Genomic DNA, 16,514 nt, shown 5'->3' with positions numbered 1-16,514 from the left:
ATGGGTAAAGTAATGGAAGGGCTAATTTCTCAAGCTTTTTTGAGGTGTCTTTTTTTCAGAGGATGTGTGAAAGGCTGAGGAGAGAGGTTGTCTTTAGCAGCAGTACAGCTCTTCAGGCTGTCAGGTTGTGTCACGTAACTGCCAGAATTCACAGCTGTTGCTCCAGGTCTCTGTCAGTAGTGTTAGCAGTGGCCTCCTGGAATGCTTTGCACCTGATGCGGTTCCCTTGCAAAGATGCGTGCACATAACCTGACGCTCGGTGTTAATGGGATGTTTCTAAGGTGACTCAGAAGCCTACGTTTCTGTTCAAAACAGGTCTTCTGAAACAGGTGCTACAATGTTGTTTCTATCTATTTGGGGGGTTTTCAGCATTTAAGTTTATTATCAGGCTGTTCACTCTTTTGTGCACATCTGAGCAGAATATAACATCCCAGAGTAGAAGAGGACTGTAGGTGCTTTGTAGAACAGCTCTGAAGTGTGTATTCATTATACGGGAGTAAAGTGACTTTCAGAGGAAGCAAAGGCAATCGTAAGGAAGATTGCACCAAAATCTAATTGTCTCACTGATAACTGTGAGCTATAATTGGAATTGTATGAGCCTATTCCTAACTTTCAATGTGAGATTTTTTCTCATTATCCTGTTCCATAAATTTGTTTGTTTGTTTAGGGGGTTTTTTGGGGTTTTTTGTTGTTGTTGTTGTTTTTTTTTTTTAATATGATTTATTCTCCTTTTGCTCTCTGGGACTTCTTAGATTCTTGTTCTCCAGATATGGTGCTGAAACTCCTGAGAAACAGAAAATGAGAAATAAAGAAAAACAGAGAGTAAGGGAATAGATGTTGGCTTATGGCTTTTGCAGAGTCCATTTTTGGTTTTCTACATTGCCTTATGTCTTCTCAAAATACATGATGCTCTCATCTCTAAATGTTATCGACTCTTATTATTACTTCTAAGTACGACTGTGGCAGAGAAGCATTCAGTTGTTTATTCCCTTTGGTTTAGTTAGGAGCTGCTTAATTGCCTTGTTATCTCCTTTTCTTTGAGAAGTGCCTTGGTACCTAGGAAATTCTAGCAGCATCCTCCAAGCATATGGAAATTCTCTTAATGAACTTCAAAAGGATTTTCTAGACACTTTGGGTCCTTGCTGAGACTGTCAGAGGCAGAGCCTCTTGGCTGTGTCAGGCATGAATCACAGAGTTGCGTCTAGCTTTCCTAGGTCTAGGGAAGTTAGCAGTAGGCTGTCCTCTGCCCTGCAGACTGCCTTGGTGCTGTCTGTAAGAAAAAGTGGATGCTGTCTGAGGGAGCAGTGCCAGCACATAGGAGCACTCAGGTACTTATAAATGACTGAAATCTGTGCTGAAGCCAGTAACAGGAGTCGCTGCAGATGGTGGAGTACGATGTTATCAACACTACGGCTCTCTCTCCACCCTCTCACTCCATTCAGGCTGATAAGATTGGAAGGACATTTGTTAACTCTGATCGCTTACAGTGAAGGGAGAACCTTTACGCTCTGAGCAACTTGTTTGCCAAGGTACTTGGACTGGAAGAACTGTCTGAAGTGAATTCTCCAAAAATATGTGTGTATTTACAGTATAGTGAGCACACAGATTGGCAGCAGTGTGGAGTTTTTGGAACCCATAAAGACTTCAAGGCATTGCTTTGATTTTTTTGTTATTGCTGTTTTTGCTGGCTGCCTTATCCTCATGTCCCTTGAAGTGTTTTATAATGTTCTGCGCTCCAGAACTGATCAATTGCAGGCTTCCCTGTTGTAGTACTTGGCTTTGGGTTCCTTACAGCTCTAGTCGCTTGTTTGTGTTTTTCTAGGCTAGCTGAGCTTTTCAGAGTTGCTTCTTAGCTCCCTTCTCCTCCCAGAAAGAGGCACTTGTGTAGTGCATATCTGAGGTGCATTAATGGAAAAAAATCATTGATTGCTGAGTTAATAGTAGGAAAGAGTTAGCAGAAGGTACACCGGCCACTGGAAAAGTCAAAGCAGCAGAGAGGGCGGGAGGCCGTCATCTGTCTTCAGAGGAGCTGAAGGAATCCACAGGCTTCCACATAAATATTTAGATCGTCTAATCAGATCTTAGAGTGCACTGAGTGTTTCCTCTGGCGTGTACCATGGGGCAGAAATCCAGAGGAGCTGTTTGTTCCTTTCTTTGCCTTTGGTCCTGTTTCCATATCCTATTTGTTAATGACAGTTTGGGCAATACATCTGGCATGCTTGCTCAGAGAAGCCAGCTACGAACTGAGCAGTGTGAAGCCTTCTCTGCTTTTGGCAAGAGTCTAAATGCAATTTCAGAAAAAATTACTTCATCAGAGTCGGACCGTCGGAGGTATTTCCAGTGGTAGGCCTTGTGGTTATTCCACTCGCTGGCAAAGAAAATTGCAACGAATAATGAAAATCACCCAGCCCAGAAGATGGCATTCACCTTCCTGTATGAAGTCTTAGTCCTCTACTTACCTGGTCAGGATTTTCTCATCTGACTAGATTTTGGTAGCAATCTCACCTCCTGCTTGTCTTGTGAGGTTGTTAACCGTACTCTCTTCCTACGCTGACTGCGAGCAAGGCCAGGCACTCCGGACCGGGGCAGCTCCTTCCTTGTATCACTGAGTTCAGAGTGGAAATTCTGCCCAGAATGTTCTCTCTTCTACCATCAGTTTCGGAGGACAGATCTTTCTGATCTCGGCTCAAGGGCTCAATGAATGCTCTTTATACCTGGATTCCTGCCTAAGTAGCCTTCTCAGAATAGTGCTTTCAAATCTTATCTTTGCCTTATGAATTTTAAACGTCCCTTGCTCTAGCTGGCTCAGACCTCCTCCACTGGCTGCAGAATATCCATCTTCTTTGGCAGTTGCAGTCCACATTGAGCAGCTTTGTTCTCAGGTTATAAACACGAACCACTTAGTCAGTTTGCCCCTTTCACCATGACTGTAGTGTTTATTTCTGTTTCAGCGATGCTTTGCAGTCTTGCTGGAGGAGCTTTTGATCCACCGGCTTTCCGGTTGAATTTTCCAAGGGCTGGTTTATGTGTTTGGGGTGTGTGTATTATGCAGTATTTCATGTTGGTAGCTTGGGTTTCTCCTTCCATGCGCGTGTTCCTTTGAAGTGCTTATTTTCTTATTCATCTTCTAACATCAAACTAACAGCAGACCTGTGGCACTCTAATCTCTTCAGATCATGTAACGGAAAGAATGCTTCTCATTTTGGCAGCTGCAAGTTGCCCTTAGACAGCAGTCTCTGCCTGCTCTGAAAGCATCGCTCTGAGAGTGAACAGAATAACTGCGTGGTGATAGTGCACGTATCTTGCGTACTCTGTTCGAGGGTTTTTTGAATGTGTATGTCTGGAGATACCTAGTGAAGGAGGAAGTGTGGAGATGTTATTTGGGGAGGGTTCTGCCTGAAATCTTTTCTGTATTCTAGAGAACAAATACTAAAACATGCAGTAAAACAAAGCAGAGACGTTTCTCTTGTGTATCGCAGCTGGATTTGCAGGGGAATGTTGTTCTATTGTAGATATTTTTACCGTGGAATGCCAGACGCAGCAGCCCCAGTTACCACTCTGCAGCCAGGATGCCCTGCTGTCATAAACCGCACTCACCACCATGGTGTCTGAGGAGCTGCACGCTGCCTGGCTGAAATGAAACTTTGAGTTACTTAGCGACACAGCTTCAGACTAAATGTGGCTTTATGAGTAACAGGCTGGTCTTCAGACTTCCGAGATGAAAAGTGTTCATTTAAACTTCTGCAACCGTAACTAAGTAAATTGATGAAGCTGTCTTAGAGTTTTTTAAAATCTGAGGAGTTGGTCGTTTGGAATGATACTCCGTGAATGGAGAGGACAGTAAGCAGAATGTTGGCTTCCTCCACGTCTTGCCTCGTCAGTGACTTTCTGATCCCTCAGAAGAAAGCTGTCCCGTGATTAAGGTCTTGGATGGGACCCTGGAGACGTACTTAGCTCTCATTTCTGCTACTGCCATCCTCTGTGACCTTGAATAAGTTATTTAATCTCTTTAGGTCTGTTTTTCATCTGTTCCAAAAAAACACCAACCAAAACTCCAAAGCCTCGTACTTTTTTACGTTTTTACTTATATGGCATGTTGCTGCTCATTACATACATATCGTTCCACATTAGAACACTATATTCAGTTGGATTTCTAGGTGCTGTTGCAATAAAAATGATCTAACTGTATCTTGTAAACATGCCTGCACAGTGTGATTTGAACATTATAATTTGGTAGATTAATAGCATCTATTTTTCCAGTCAGAATGGCATTGTGTCTTTGGCTGGAAATGAGAGCAGCAAGGACAAGAAGTGCCGGATATTTGAGTATAGTCACTAGCTGTTGACTCACTTATTGTAGTAATTTTTCACGTAACTGAAGGAAGTTTTTTGAATATTTGTTTCAAACAGCCTGTGGTCTTTTGGTGAATCTGGCAGGCTCCGTGTGGCTCCGAGAGGTTTCTAAACCTGTGTGGATTCACAGATACAGGAATGCTATGCAGTGAGGTTAAGAACTGCAGAGTAGTTCTAGAGACATTGATACATGCACTGGAACAACTGCAGACGAGGACATGGCAGCTGACTGGAGATTATAGTTTTCAGCTAGTGGTCTGCCCAGTATCTGATCCTTGCATTCTTAGCAGTGTTAGAGAATACTGAAAGCTCCAGCTTTGGGTTTGTGTGTTTTCCTGGACTGCAGCTACTAAAGCCTTCTCATCTTTATGCCAAGACATTTTTTAGCCAGTGGGATTTAGCAGTGTTAGAGAATACTGAAAGCTCCAGCTTTGGGTTTGTGTGTTTTCCTGGACTGCAGCTACTAAAGCCTTCTCATCTTTATGCCAAGACATTTTTTAGCCAGTGGGCATTCCACTGGCTACTTTTTTTTTTTTTAATGTGAAATTGGTGCTGATTTAAATACTTCTGCGTTACAAAAAAAAAAAAAAAAAGCCCCCAAGGCAGTGTTATGTCCTGCCAGTGGCTGGCTGGAGAATTCCTGGGGTGACCAGTGAGACGTAGAGAGCTGCCTTTGGTCCTGAACCCTCAGTAAGTGCTGAAACTGGGATGGTACCCGAGAATTCTGCACAAAGGAAGCTAGACAAAGAGTTGTATGAATGAGCCAACAGTCTACTGGAATTGAAGAAAAAGAATTTATTGGATGTAAATTTGGCAAGAGGGGACTGTGTTGGCTGACCTCTAGGAAAGGATCGGGATGCAGGGAAGCAAGCCATGGGAAGGAGGTTGTGCACTTGTGAGCTGCTGCCTAGTTCCTTTAAGTTTCTCTCAATTAAAAGATTTTGAACTGAAGCATTTGGACTGATGTTTTGCCAGCAATGGGAAATGGTTGCGGACGTGGATCCTGAGACTTAGAACTATGGTTATTTGTCAACCTGTGAGTAAATAGGGTAGAGGTTTATATTGGGGCACATTCTGTCTGTGTGTTTGCGTGGATGTGTGTGTCTGTCTAGCCCTTGCTCTATGTTTCTCACTCTCTTTTTCTCTTTGTGCCTCATGCAGGCCCTGCCATGAATTTTCCCTGACCCCTTGGGGCCATTCCCACATGAAGCTTTGATGTGTGTGCCCAGAGCTTGATTGACAAGGAAGTTTCGGTGGCGGCAGCAGGGAAACGAAGAGAAAAGGGCAGGGCTTTGAACTAAAGGGCTTTGAGCTCTGAGATGCTGTGCTTACTTATCTCCTTCAGAATGTTAATTATTTACCAAGATAATTGGTCGGGAGGGGAAAAAAAGAGAGAGGAGGTTATTAAAAAATTCCAACACTAACACGCTACAAAAACCTCATTTTCCGACTTGCAGCTGGCATGAAAAGGATGTTGTGTGTTAAAGAGTTTGAGCGTACGTGTTGGGGGAGCTTTTTAAGGCACCCATTTCCTAAATAGAGGGATCCCTTCAGACGAAAGCAGCGGAAACTTCAAAGATCTTGCAAGAGTTTTCTCTGGGGTTTCTAAACCGTGTCTGGTACTTTTTAATTAAAGTTTATGGAGAGCCGTCTTTGACTGCAACAGGCAACCTTAGGCCCTGTTGATTGAGGAATTAGATGTTAAGAGACCTAATAAATAATGATTTCTGCTAAAATGTCAGCTCAGATGTGAAGATGCCTGCCTACTTTAGCAGGAGCTAAAACTTGGAGTTTTAGCTGATGAATGTCTCCTGCGTCAATCTAACGTGATGTAGACGTCCTGTATGTGAAAGTCTTCCACAGCCTTTGGATTGATGAAAAAAGTTTGCAGTTGGGAAGATCGGTGAAGCTGTTTCGTTTTGCCTTCGGTTAGTACAGTTTTATTAGTCTCTGTGTTAGGTAGCGATCCACAGACTCCTCTGCGGAGATCCTTTGAGCTCTGGTAGTTGCTGTGCTGGATCAGCTCCAAGGACTGTCGTTCCAGTATCCTCACTGTGCTGGTGGTGGCAACAGAGGTTCAAGAAAACTCAAGAGCAGGCAGCCTGCCCTGCGCAATTCCTAGGTACGCACTAGTGATGTGAAGAGAGGCAGTTGCTTGCTTTTGTCTATTTATTTGTTGGATCAAGGTGAAAAATTTAGTGGTATTGTTTTGCCCAGGGTAGCTGTAGACCATTAATGAAGATTTTGTGTACAGTTCCGGCCATGACAGCACTTACCTCTTTTACACTATCATGATTTGGTTTCTTTACCTGTCTCTTAGTATAAGGCCTTCTGAAAGCTTAAAATAACTCTTCAAGCTAGTTTTTCTTTATGTGTTATTATACCGATGTGTTAATTCTGGTAATAGGTATGATACTTTTCTCTCAGAATCCTTACCAGTACAGCTGGTTACACCACATCCTATTAATCTTCAGCATATCACCTTCAAACCCTTTTAAATATACAAGCCTATGCTTGCAGCAGTGTCTGTTGCTAGTGCCAAGCTCAATAATTTTAAATCTCTTACTCTGCAGTCCTTTGAGAACACTTGGATGTACCATCTGGGTATGGTGAATTAGTGTTTTTTAATGTATTAGTTCCAGCACCAGTTTTCCTGCTGCTTCAGTTTCTTTGAAGGAGTGGTGTCATGCTATAATCACTGTAAGGTGGCAGAGCAAGCTTCCTAGGTAGGGACCCTCCTTTCTTACCTGCAGTTCCTTTTGTGATTCCTCAATTGAGCCACTGGGACTGTCCCAGTTTCTCTGGTGCCCAGTGAAGGACCGAAAGATAGTTAAGGGACTGATGCATGTGGCTTGTGGGGAGAGACAGAGGGAGCTGGGGTTGTTAAGCCTGGGAAAGAAAACTCTCGAGGGGGGTCTTGCCCATGTCTGTAATACGTGTGGTGAGGAACAGCAAAGAAGACGGGCCAGGCTTTTCCTAATAGTGCCCAACAGAAGGACAAGAGGAAATGAACACAAATTACTGAAACTGCCATTGAAATAAAAGGAAAAAACTGATGAAACAAAACCCACTGAAGGGGTGGTCTAGCACTGGCGTGGGTTGCCTGAGCAGGTCGTTGAATCTCCGTCCTTGCCGACGTTCAGAACTTGACTGGGCATCACGATCCTGAAAAAGCTGTGTGAGCTGATGCTGCTCAGAGCAGGGCAATTTGGACCGGGCACTTCTCTGGTCTCGTTCCTGCCTCAGCTGTGCAGAGGTTCTGTGGTGGCAGTGACGGTGCAGGATGCCTCTGCCCTTTCAGCTGCTCAGTCTTACCCATGTTGTTATTTGTTATAGATGGAGAACAAAGTTGCTCTTTTCCAAGTCTCCCTGAAGATGAAACTGATCCAAAGTAGTAGCTGAAATTCTTGTCTTTAATTGGATTCCTTTATCTTAATTGGTGGCCCAACTAATTATTTTAGGGACTTCCTTTATCTGAACTTACAGTAACTTTTTGTTTGTTTAATCCTTGAATTGTGTTTTCCTCCAAATATCCTTCCCTGTGTCCCTTCTGCTTCTTCATTCCTTGTTATTGACCTCAGAAGGTGTTAGTTACCAAAGTTGAAAGGTCTTTGTTCTTTTAATTATGGGTAAATGACAACATTTGCTAGTTGGCTTAACTCGTTCTAGAATATGGTGTTTGCATTAGTTGTTCACATGCTTGCATTTCTTATGGTCTTGAATTTTATTACATTGTGATCACTGTTTCTTTCTGGCTTGAATCTGATCCTATATATATTACTTGGGACTAGCTGAAAAGAATATATTTTCTTCTGTGTTTACATATACTCGTTCAGTAGGTCATCATTTGAGCTACTAACAAATGACTTCTCAACAGTATGATGTCATTTAATGTGTTAGTATGCTGAACGTAATTCACATTTTTATGAAGCATTTCATTCAGTATGTATTTGTGCAGAGGTAGTTGAATAAACCCATGATATAGAAGACCGCGTGCAAAGCAATGAAAGGAGAAGATGGTGAGAATGGCCATTGTCAACATAAATTGTCAGAAGCGTCATCACTTTGATTTGTCACTTCTTAGGACTAGAGAAAAACTAGTGAACTGCAACAAAACGGATACTACGTGGTGCATTATGTCTGAGTAACTTGAGAGACAGCAGCTGCCGTCCCATTCTTCCTGTGGTGGGCACACACCTTAAAGTGGGGGAAACTGAGAAATAAAGCAGTGTGGAAGATTTACAAACAGCTTAAATTAGGAACCAGGCCTGCTGACCAGAATTGTAGACATTTCCTCTTTTCTTCTTTCTTCCCCTCTTTTTTTTTAAAGTATGCCACACAGTTGAATTAAAGCACACACTAAATGATTTATGATTTGGCTGACTGACATCTCAAGTAATAGTCAGAGAGGAATTGTTGAAAAACAGAGATCACTTACGCTGTTGCTTTGCTGGAATTTGCTCTGGCCACACTTTGTTCATTGTTATTATCTGGTTTGGAGGTAGATATATAAATACAAAATAATCATTAATAACATTTGCAGATGAACTAATGATCATTGGACAGATAAATGCAGACATGAAAAAGGCAGTCTGGTTATCTAGGTCACATAGTGAGCTAAATGGTCGAAAAAGCTGTTCGAATATGGCAATTGTTCTGACAAATAGGAGCTAGGAACTCAGCTGGACTTACAAACAGATAAACTGCATCCTGAAAAGGTGTTGAAACTAGACAAATTCCAACCAGAGACAGGGTATGAATGTAACGCCCTAGAATAGATTTTAGGGGCACAGCTGGATTTTCCTTCTCTTACTATCAGCCACTTGGGTCTTGGAAGATTCTTGGTCATACTCACATTATCTGCTCAGCAGCGGAGAATGTGTGTGGAAGGTAATGGCCTGAGATAGGGGGACGGAGGAGAACAAATGGCAGGTCACCAGCGCCATGACCCCTTGCTGTACGGGTCTTGTTGTCTCTGCGTAGTAGAATAGATCTTCGAATTTTGCTTCGTGCCTTACTCTGAGTGCCCTGTGTTCTACCCAAGTTTAACCTTTTCTGGAATACAGATGGTTCATTGACCTCAGCTCGAACTCTGTGAATTTGTCTGTAGCTGTCTAACAGCTCTCTGATGTTCACGGTGAACTGCAACATCACCTACAGTCAGTGATCTCTTCTCTTCCCCTTTTGCTGCAGGCTAAGCTCTTTCCAACTGCTGTCATTCATTTCGGATCTGAGGAGTGCAGGGGTGAGTGAATTTCCTCTCTTCAGCTGGCTGTCCAGCTCCTGCAGTAGACCCAGAGGAGTTGCATCCTTACATTCAGAGTTCTGACAGAAGATAATGCAGTCCTTGAGAACACTGGTAAATGTGGCCATTCCGAATGGCTGAAGCTCCTCAGAGCTGCCATGGTCAGTTAGCGTGAGCTCAAATGTAAACATAGCACCTTTCTGTGAGAGTTGTTAGGCTGGGGAGTCGGCGATGTGTACCGTGGGGACAAGAACAAGAGAAGAAGGACTCTGTTGAAGGAAGTCCTGTTGTTCAAAGTGTTAACTAGGCAAATGACTACAAAACACTTTTACAGACCTATTGCAGTGAACTGGTTGGAAATGGGAGAAGAGATCCCAGTCTCTGATTCTCCAGCACCTCTGGTTTATGCTTAGAATCTGTTTCTCCCGGAGGTTAAAGCGAACTGTGGCTTCCCAGGAAAGTTTTGGAGATGCAGTGAGCACTGAAAGAAAACGTCAAGTTCTTGAGGTTTGAATGATGAAATAGGGCACCTTGGGTTGTGAAAGACAGTGTCATAGTTGAAGTGTGTTCTGTGTCAGTCAGGGAAGGTGATGGAGATTTACAGCAGTGTACAGCAGGTGCTTGCTGAGGCGAGAGCTGTGTGGTTCTGTGGTGACTGATGTCTCTGTTCCCAAACAAGTCTTTGGGTTTTGTTTTTAAACAGATTGTTACCTGAAATCGGACCTGCTGAGCTCTGTCGTTTCCCCTTCTGCAGCTGATTTATTAGTAGCCAGGTACGCTGGGACTGAATGGAGTTGCAAGTGGGTATTTCAGTGACGGGAAGCATGAAATGAGCCCATCTTACTGTAATGAAATGTGTTCTGAAGATACTAGGACTTAATTTTCTCATGAAACGCTCATACTGTCATTCTTGACTTCATAGCCTTGTGAGTCCTTTGCAAAGCCGGATTTCAGTGACTAAATCAATTAAATCTTGCACTTTAATCGTGAAAAAGAGCCTTTTTGATCTGACTTGAAAAGTTTAAAGGTGGTGGTGTTACAGTTATGAAAAAATGAACCTTATTTGTACTTGCTTATTTTCTTCCTCAGATGTTTGTCCAAATCGTTAGTCCCTTCTGCTTCATCGTCTTTAGAATCTGCAGTTCCATCCCTATCTGAACCAGAAGTGAGAAATGACAAAAAGTCTGACAAGCAGTCAGAACCAGCAAGAGTGCACGAAGCTCCACAGGTGTTGAGAAGAGCCCCTGGGAAAGTACCCAAATGGCTGAAGCTGCCAGGTATCGTGAAACCAGAGGAGAGCTCTTCTCATTCGGAGCTCCCCAGAAGGGCAGGCTCCAGTGCCAGACGTGCTGGGTGTTGACATCGTCCTTGAAGATGTCCACGTAAGGCTTGCAGGATGTCTGCTTCAGCGCTCGTCAATCACAAATCAGTTTGTGACGTAAACCTCAGCCTGCACTGGAGCAGTATCTGAGTGCAGGCCTGGGCACTGTTGAGCCTGACGTCTGATCCACACACTTGCAGCATTCTTAGCTATGTTCTGGGCTTAAAGAGTTCTCAATGCGCCGGTGTAGTTCAAATACTAACAGGCATAATACTGTGCATGCCAAGGGCCCATGTCACTGGTTAAATCTTTTTCCTTTCCTGGTATAGTCTGTTTTAGTACTTCTCCCTTCTCTTTGATTTTTTTCTTTTTGAGTTAGTCTTTCTGTTTTTAATATTCACTGCAAAAAACAGTAGTGGTTTTCCAGTTAAGATTGCAGCTAAGTTTCCATTATGAATTTTTCTTGACTTATCCCGAGCAGAAAACGGCACCTTTGCTTTTAGTCCCAGAACCAATGAAGTTACTAGAAGAAGGATTCCTGAGTTAAACAATTGGCAATACTCACTTTTTACTCAAGCCAAGATGCGGCGGCAAAGAGAAGTGGAGGAGAGGAGAGAGAAAAAAAAAAAGACATTCATTCAACTCCCTTAACAGGGAGAATTGTATGGAAAGAATTATATGGAATTCCCTGGCTAACAATGCCAAATGTTAACCTCCCAAAGGAGAATTTTAGCATTTGGTTCTGGAAGATGCTGTGGGGCCATCAGCTGCAGCAAGCACAGCATGAGGTGTGAAGTGACTGCCGGAAGGCTGCAGACAGAGGGTTGGTGTGTCTCCCCGCTGCGGCTGGTCTCTTTTACACTGGTACAGGGATGCTGGTGCAGATCATGTGGCAAGCAGCATCTTTGTTTCCTGTTTTCAGTATGCTCAAAGCATTCCACTTAAGAGAACAACTTTCTTTCCCAAGAAAAGATTATCTGGATGATGTGTGAAATAACATCTCGCCTACCTGCGCAGGTTACCCATTAACAACTGGTGTGGAAAGTTAAAAACAGGCACGTTAATAACATGTAGGATGAAGTTCCCCGCTGCAGAAGTTATGATGTAGTCACCATTCTGTCTCCCTAAGAAGTGCTCCTTCGTGCTACCCAGCTGTTCCCTGAGCACTGCAGCGTATAGAACCCTCAGCAACCAGATCCCGTTGCTGAGAAACGGTACCTTGCGAGTTACATGGTTCAGTGTTCTAATGCTCTTCTGTTTGTTTTGTAGGTGGGAAGAGATGAAATATTCTGGGCTGCTGGATCCATGAGCAGTCAGCTGTGCCCCTTTCCTGATGAACTTACTCAGAATGTATAAGAAATTGTTGGTGGCCCTGGAGAGATCTAATCTGCACAACCATTAGTTATAAATAAGAAATGGCTACTTCAGATGCCACTTTCACCCTTAAGAGGCCTGTTTGTGGTCTTCATGCCTATAGAAGCAAGGTTAGAGGTTAAATTTAAGGTTTCTTGCATGCAGTTAATAGGGGGAAGGGGTGGGAAATAATTCCAATCTACTTTCTGTGATACTTTTAAATTCAAATCGTCCTGGTTCTACCTTCAGAGAGAACGTGAGTCTGACTGCCTGAATTCAGCAGCAAGATTTAGTCCGGTTCTGTTTTACCTTAGGTGCGGCCTGGAACAAGACCTCTCTGCTTCTTGCTGGCCAGGGTTAGTGCTGATGACAATTCTAGGCAGAGCTGGCTGGAACAGGAGCAGAGAGCGAGCACTTAGGTCTCTTGAAGCAGTTCAGATCAGCTTTTCCTGTGAACCTCTTGGACTGCTGCACTTGTATTGTTTCAGTTGCCAGAATCAGAAACAAAGAACACAGGTATCTGTTAAAGGGAGTTATATGTTGATTATATGTTAATTACATATAGTTAACATCAGCAGTTACAGTGACAGTGAGGAAAACCTCCCATCCAGTAAAAGGGTCTCTCCACATGCCCTTCAGTCTGTGGAGGGCTGTGGTCTGAGCGTTTCCGCCTCAGAGGGGCTGTTCTTGGCAGCGCGGTTAACCTGAGGGGGAGGCGCTCGTCCAGGGCTGTGCCTCCCGCAGGTGCTGTGCGGGGGTGAGCGTTGCTGGTTAGAGTTGTGCCTGCGCTGCCGGTCAGCTCTGTAGTGCCACAGTAGCCATGGCGCTGTGTCTCATGTGGAGTCTCCTCCATGGACCAGCAACTCTTGGTGGCCAGTGGGGTTCCACGCTACGGTCACACCGTGTCTTCCACTTTCCCCATACAGACAATTGTTCCCTGAAGGACACGTGCATCTACACCACTTGTGGGCGTAGTAAAGCAGAGCGGCCAGGGGAGGCCTGTCTGTCGGTCTCTTTGATAATAGGTTTCTTGCCCCAGTACTCCGTTTCTCTGTCAGTTCACAGGAACCTGCTCCCTTTTCAATGCGCCTGTCATGCCTCATTCCCTTCCTCCACCCACCCCCCATTTTTTTTCTTTCAACAAAGCAGAACGGAGCTTTGTACCATCTGAATGAACTTCAAAGTGGCTAGAAAGGGCACCCGGGGTTCCTGGCACTTGTCATTGTCTCCCAGCCTGGCCAACATTTCCCTTCAGGTCTAATTACTTCCAAATGCTCCCAGATGCTTTGAAGAAACTCAGAGGGAGGGGGAGGCATGAAAGAAAGGTGGAAGAGGAAAAAGGAGATTCAGAGGGGAGGGAGCAGAATGCTGTAGCAAAAAATGTTGATTGATTTCTTATACGTCACCCAAGCATAAACAGGGAATGTGTGCGGCCACTGGCAGTGGGGAATGCGAGAGCACCATGTACAGCTGCTGCTCTAAATCCTTCCTGGGGAAAGCAAGCCCTTCGGGCACTTGACAGGCTATAAAAGACATACTACAGCAAAATAAAAAAATGCTAAAATAACGTTTAGAGTTTATGACTGCAGTGGAGTAAGTGTGGACTGAGCCTGTACCCCACAGGGCTGCCTGTATCCTGGATCAGGTGCAGCATCAGGCCTGCTCGTTTCACCGAGGTCAGAGGCAGACCAGAGCTAGAGCTGCTTCGCTGGCTTTATGCAGGATCTGTCAGGGGGCGACTAACAGCCGTAGCTAACGGTAGGCGATGATATACTTGTGCTGGTGCTCTTGACACGCAGGGCGAATAAGCAGAAGTGGTCTGGTGTTGCAGTGTGTGTTCTAGTCTTAACTTCTGCAGAGCACAGGTGCCGTCACACAGTGCCAATGTGCTCAGCTGTCCTGATTGCAGCAGTTTAGACAAGGAGCTGGCACCGTCCCCATGACCTGCAGGTACCTGACAGGGGAAAACCGAAGGAAAAGTGGAGGGACGCAAGCAGCAATGTCTTTACTAGAGGGGCAGTTTCATGGGTTAAGTACGGGGCGAGGATTAGACTTCTAGCTGACTGCGTGCGTGCCCCTGTGTAACTCAGCCGTGCATCAAACCCCATCTCGCCTACTTCTCTTTCAGAAGAATGAGAAATTGCTGCCTTGTACCTTAGTACAACAGCTAGACCAGAGGCCTTATTCCCCTTTCCCCATGCAAAGAGGAGTTAGTTTTAGCTGCTGCTGCTGTTAACGTACCGCTTCACTCCCAACGTCACATCAGGGACCCTCTTCGGTCAAGGATGCCTGTGTACAGACCAGGACAGGGCCCTGAAGGCGAGCCTTTGTGGGGCAGCAGCTTTGAGAGAGCTGTGTGTCAGTGGGAGTCAGAATTGGGAGAGAGGGGAGGATTGGAAATCGGGGAAGTGGGAGTGAATTCCCTAAGCGGGACAGGATGTCCCGGTGTCTGTGACAGCGGGCTCCTCACTGAGGTAGCTGCTACAGGGATTCCTGCCCTGCCCCGGAACATACTTGCAGACACCTGATGAGCTGCATTTGTTTACACATCTCTTCTACTCTAGCAGCTAAGCTCATCCCTGGGGGTTTGGGGCATTCTAAGGTAGTATTACTTGCATTTTTTTGCTATTGCCTGTTTTTACCATATGGCTGTGGGGCCGAAGGCTGAACTAGTTCCTTCATGGGTTTCATTGTACAGCTGCACAAACAGTTGTCTTGGCAAAGAGGCTGCAGCGCAGAGGGATGGGGCGCTGCTTAAGCTGGTACTGTCATCAGAAAGAATGTGCATTAAATTGTGGTTTCAGCTGAAGTCTCCAAGTGGCTGGTGTCCTGAGGGGTGACCCGGATGGCTCTTGGCTGAAGGCGGACAGTGCCCTATGGAGCCTCCACCGGCCACAGCTGTCTGTGGGAGGAAAACACTCGCTATTCCTCATCATAAAGACCAGATAGCCGGAGCGGAGCGCGCGATCCTTAAGCCAAGCTGGTGTCAGCTGCTTTTCGTGCAGCCGGCTGTGTGTTTCCCAACAAAGCCCGTTCAGTTGTGTGGGTCCTGCCTACATGTGTAAAGTTTCTTATTTCACAGCTTCCCCGCGGCCACCCTGCTGGCTGAGGGGCCAGGCTGTCCCATGATGTGGGATTTTCACACATGCTGTTTGTTATTCTGTCCTTTTTCCTTTCTTCCTACAAAGATTTAGTGAAGAGGGTGGGTGAGGGGGAAACTTTGCAAGTCTTTGAAGCAACTTGACTTTCAATGATTAATTGCAGCAAAGAGCCTACACACAGGAGGGAGACTCGGTTTTAATTTATTGATGTTTCTTTGTGAGAACAAATTTGTAGCAGAGGGGAAGCAGCTTCTGAGGAGAACATCAAATGGTTAAAAGGTTCCAAGCATTCTTTGATGTCACAGCTCTGGAGAAATAACTGGAAGGTAGTGAGGGACAGACAGTGTTTATTTATAAAATAAAGATCAGTTACCTGCTTTTGGCAAGAGCCTGTGACTGAGCTCCTGTTAACAACCTATTCATTAGACAGGCTTGGAGCTGGACCTGAGGTTTCTGCCACAGCCGCCTGCTGAGGCGATGAGAGCCTGGAGTCTGGACGGCATTTCCAGCCGTTAAGTCTTTCCATGCATCTCTGTGAAGCAGCACCTGTTTCTCTCATTAGCTGAGAAAGCAACGGCGTCGTGCCGTGCTGCGACGCGCAGGCTGCTGCTGGAGGAGCCGGGCAGCGAGGTGGACGCCAGTCGCACACTGCGCCAACCAAAATGAGTGTGTGGCAGCATCTGACAGCAGTGCCTGGGGCGGTGTCATGCTTGGTAAAGGAGAGAGGAAAGAGAAGCAAAATGGCAGAGAAGGAAGAAATTGAGACTGTTCTTCCTCGAGCCAGACTGTGAGGCTGAGCCAGATGTTCCCTGTCAGGCCAGGATCTTCTGCTGGCAGGACCCATGTGCTTCAGGAGGCCTCTAGAAATCTAGAAGCTGTAAGGAGAGAGTGTTAGGCAAGTCAGCACATCGGCCGGGTCCCTTTCCCAAAGGGAAGAGGCTGGAGCTGCTTCAGCCCCCATCCCGTTCCAGGGCCGTTCAGCCTCTCCAGGCACGTACCAGCTGCGGCAGCACTTTCTCCAGGTGCTCCAGATCCACTCTCTCCAGGTCTTCGGCCTGCGCCTGATGGGCTGCTCGTGCGGCCGCTTCTGCAGCGCAAGCACCGGGGAAGGGCTGTCAGAGGGGTCTCGGAGGTGTTACCT

The 16,514-nt window shown here is 45.4% G+C and overlaps 2 protein-coding genes across 2 annotated transcripts in view; one reads left to right on the top strand and one right to left on the bottom strand.

Moving 5' to 3' along the window:
* Positions 1–16,039, top strand: part of ASPSCR1 (alveolar soft part sarcoma chromosome region, candidate 1) — a 43,654-nt gene extending 27,615 nt beyond the window's left edge. Inside the window, exons 11-14 of the mRNA XM_010134013.1 lie at positions 9,547–9,598; positions 10,302–10,371; positions 10,688–10,875; positions 15,936–16,039. Of these exons, the coding sequence (XP_010132315.1) occupies positions 9,547–9,598; positions 10,302–10,371; positions 10,688–10,875; positions 15,936–16,039 (414 nt within the window). The remainder of the gene's footprint in view (positions 1–9,546; positions 9,599–10,301; positions 10,372–10,687; positions 10,876–15,935) is intronic.
* Positions 16,040–16,350: 311 nt separating this feature from the next.
* STRA13 (stimulated by retinoic acid 13) lies at positions 16,351–16,460 on the bottom strand (the record flags this gene model as incomplete). The annotated part of the gene is made up of 1 exon (XM_010134012.1): positions 16,351–16,460. A coding segment is annotated over one exon (110 nt), but the record flags the coding sequence as incomplete, so codon positions are not given.
* Positions 16,461–16,514: the final 54 nt, after the last annotated feature.

Source organism: Buceros rhinoceros, unplaced genomic scaffold (genome assembly GCF_000710305.1).
Source record: "Buceros rhinoceros silvestris isolate BGI_N320 unplaced genomic scaffold, ASM71030v1 scaffold3674, whole genome shotgun sequence".
NCBI classification, from domain to species: Eukaryota; Metazoa; Chordata; class Aves; order Bucerotiformes; family Bucerotidae; genus Buceros; species Buceros rhinoceros.
The sequence above is the reverse complement of the archived record's forward strand: the minus strand, read 5'-3'. Positions and strand labels throughout refer to the sequence as shown.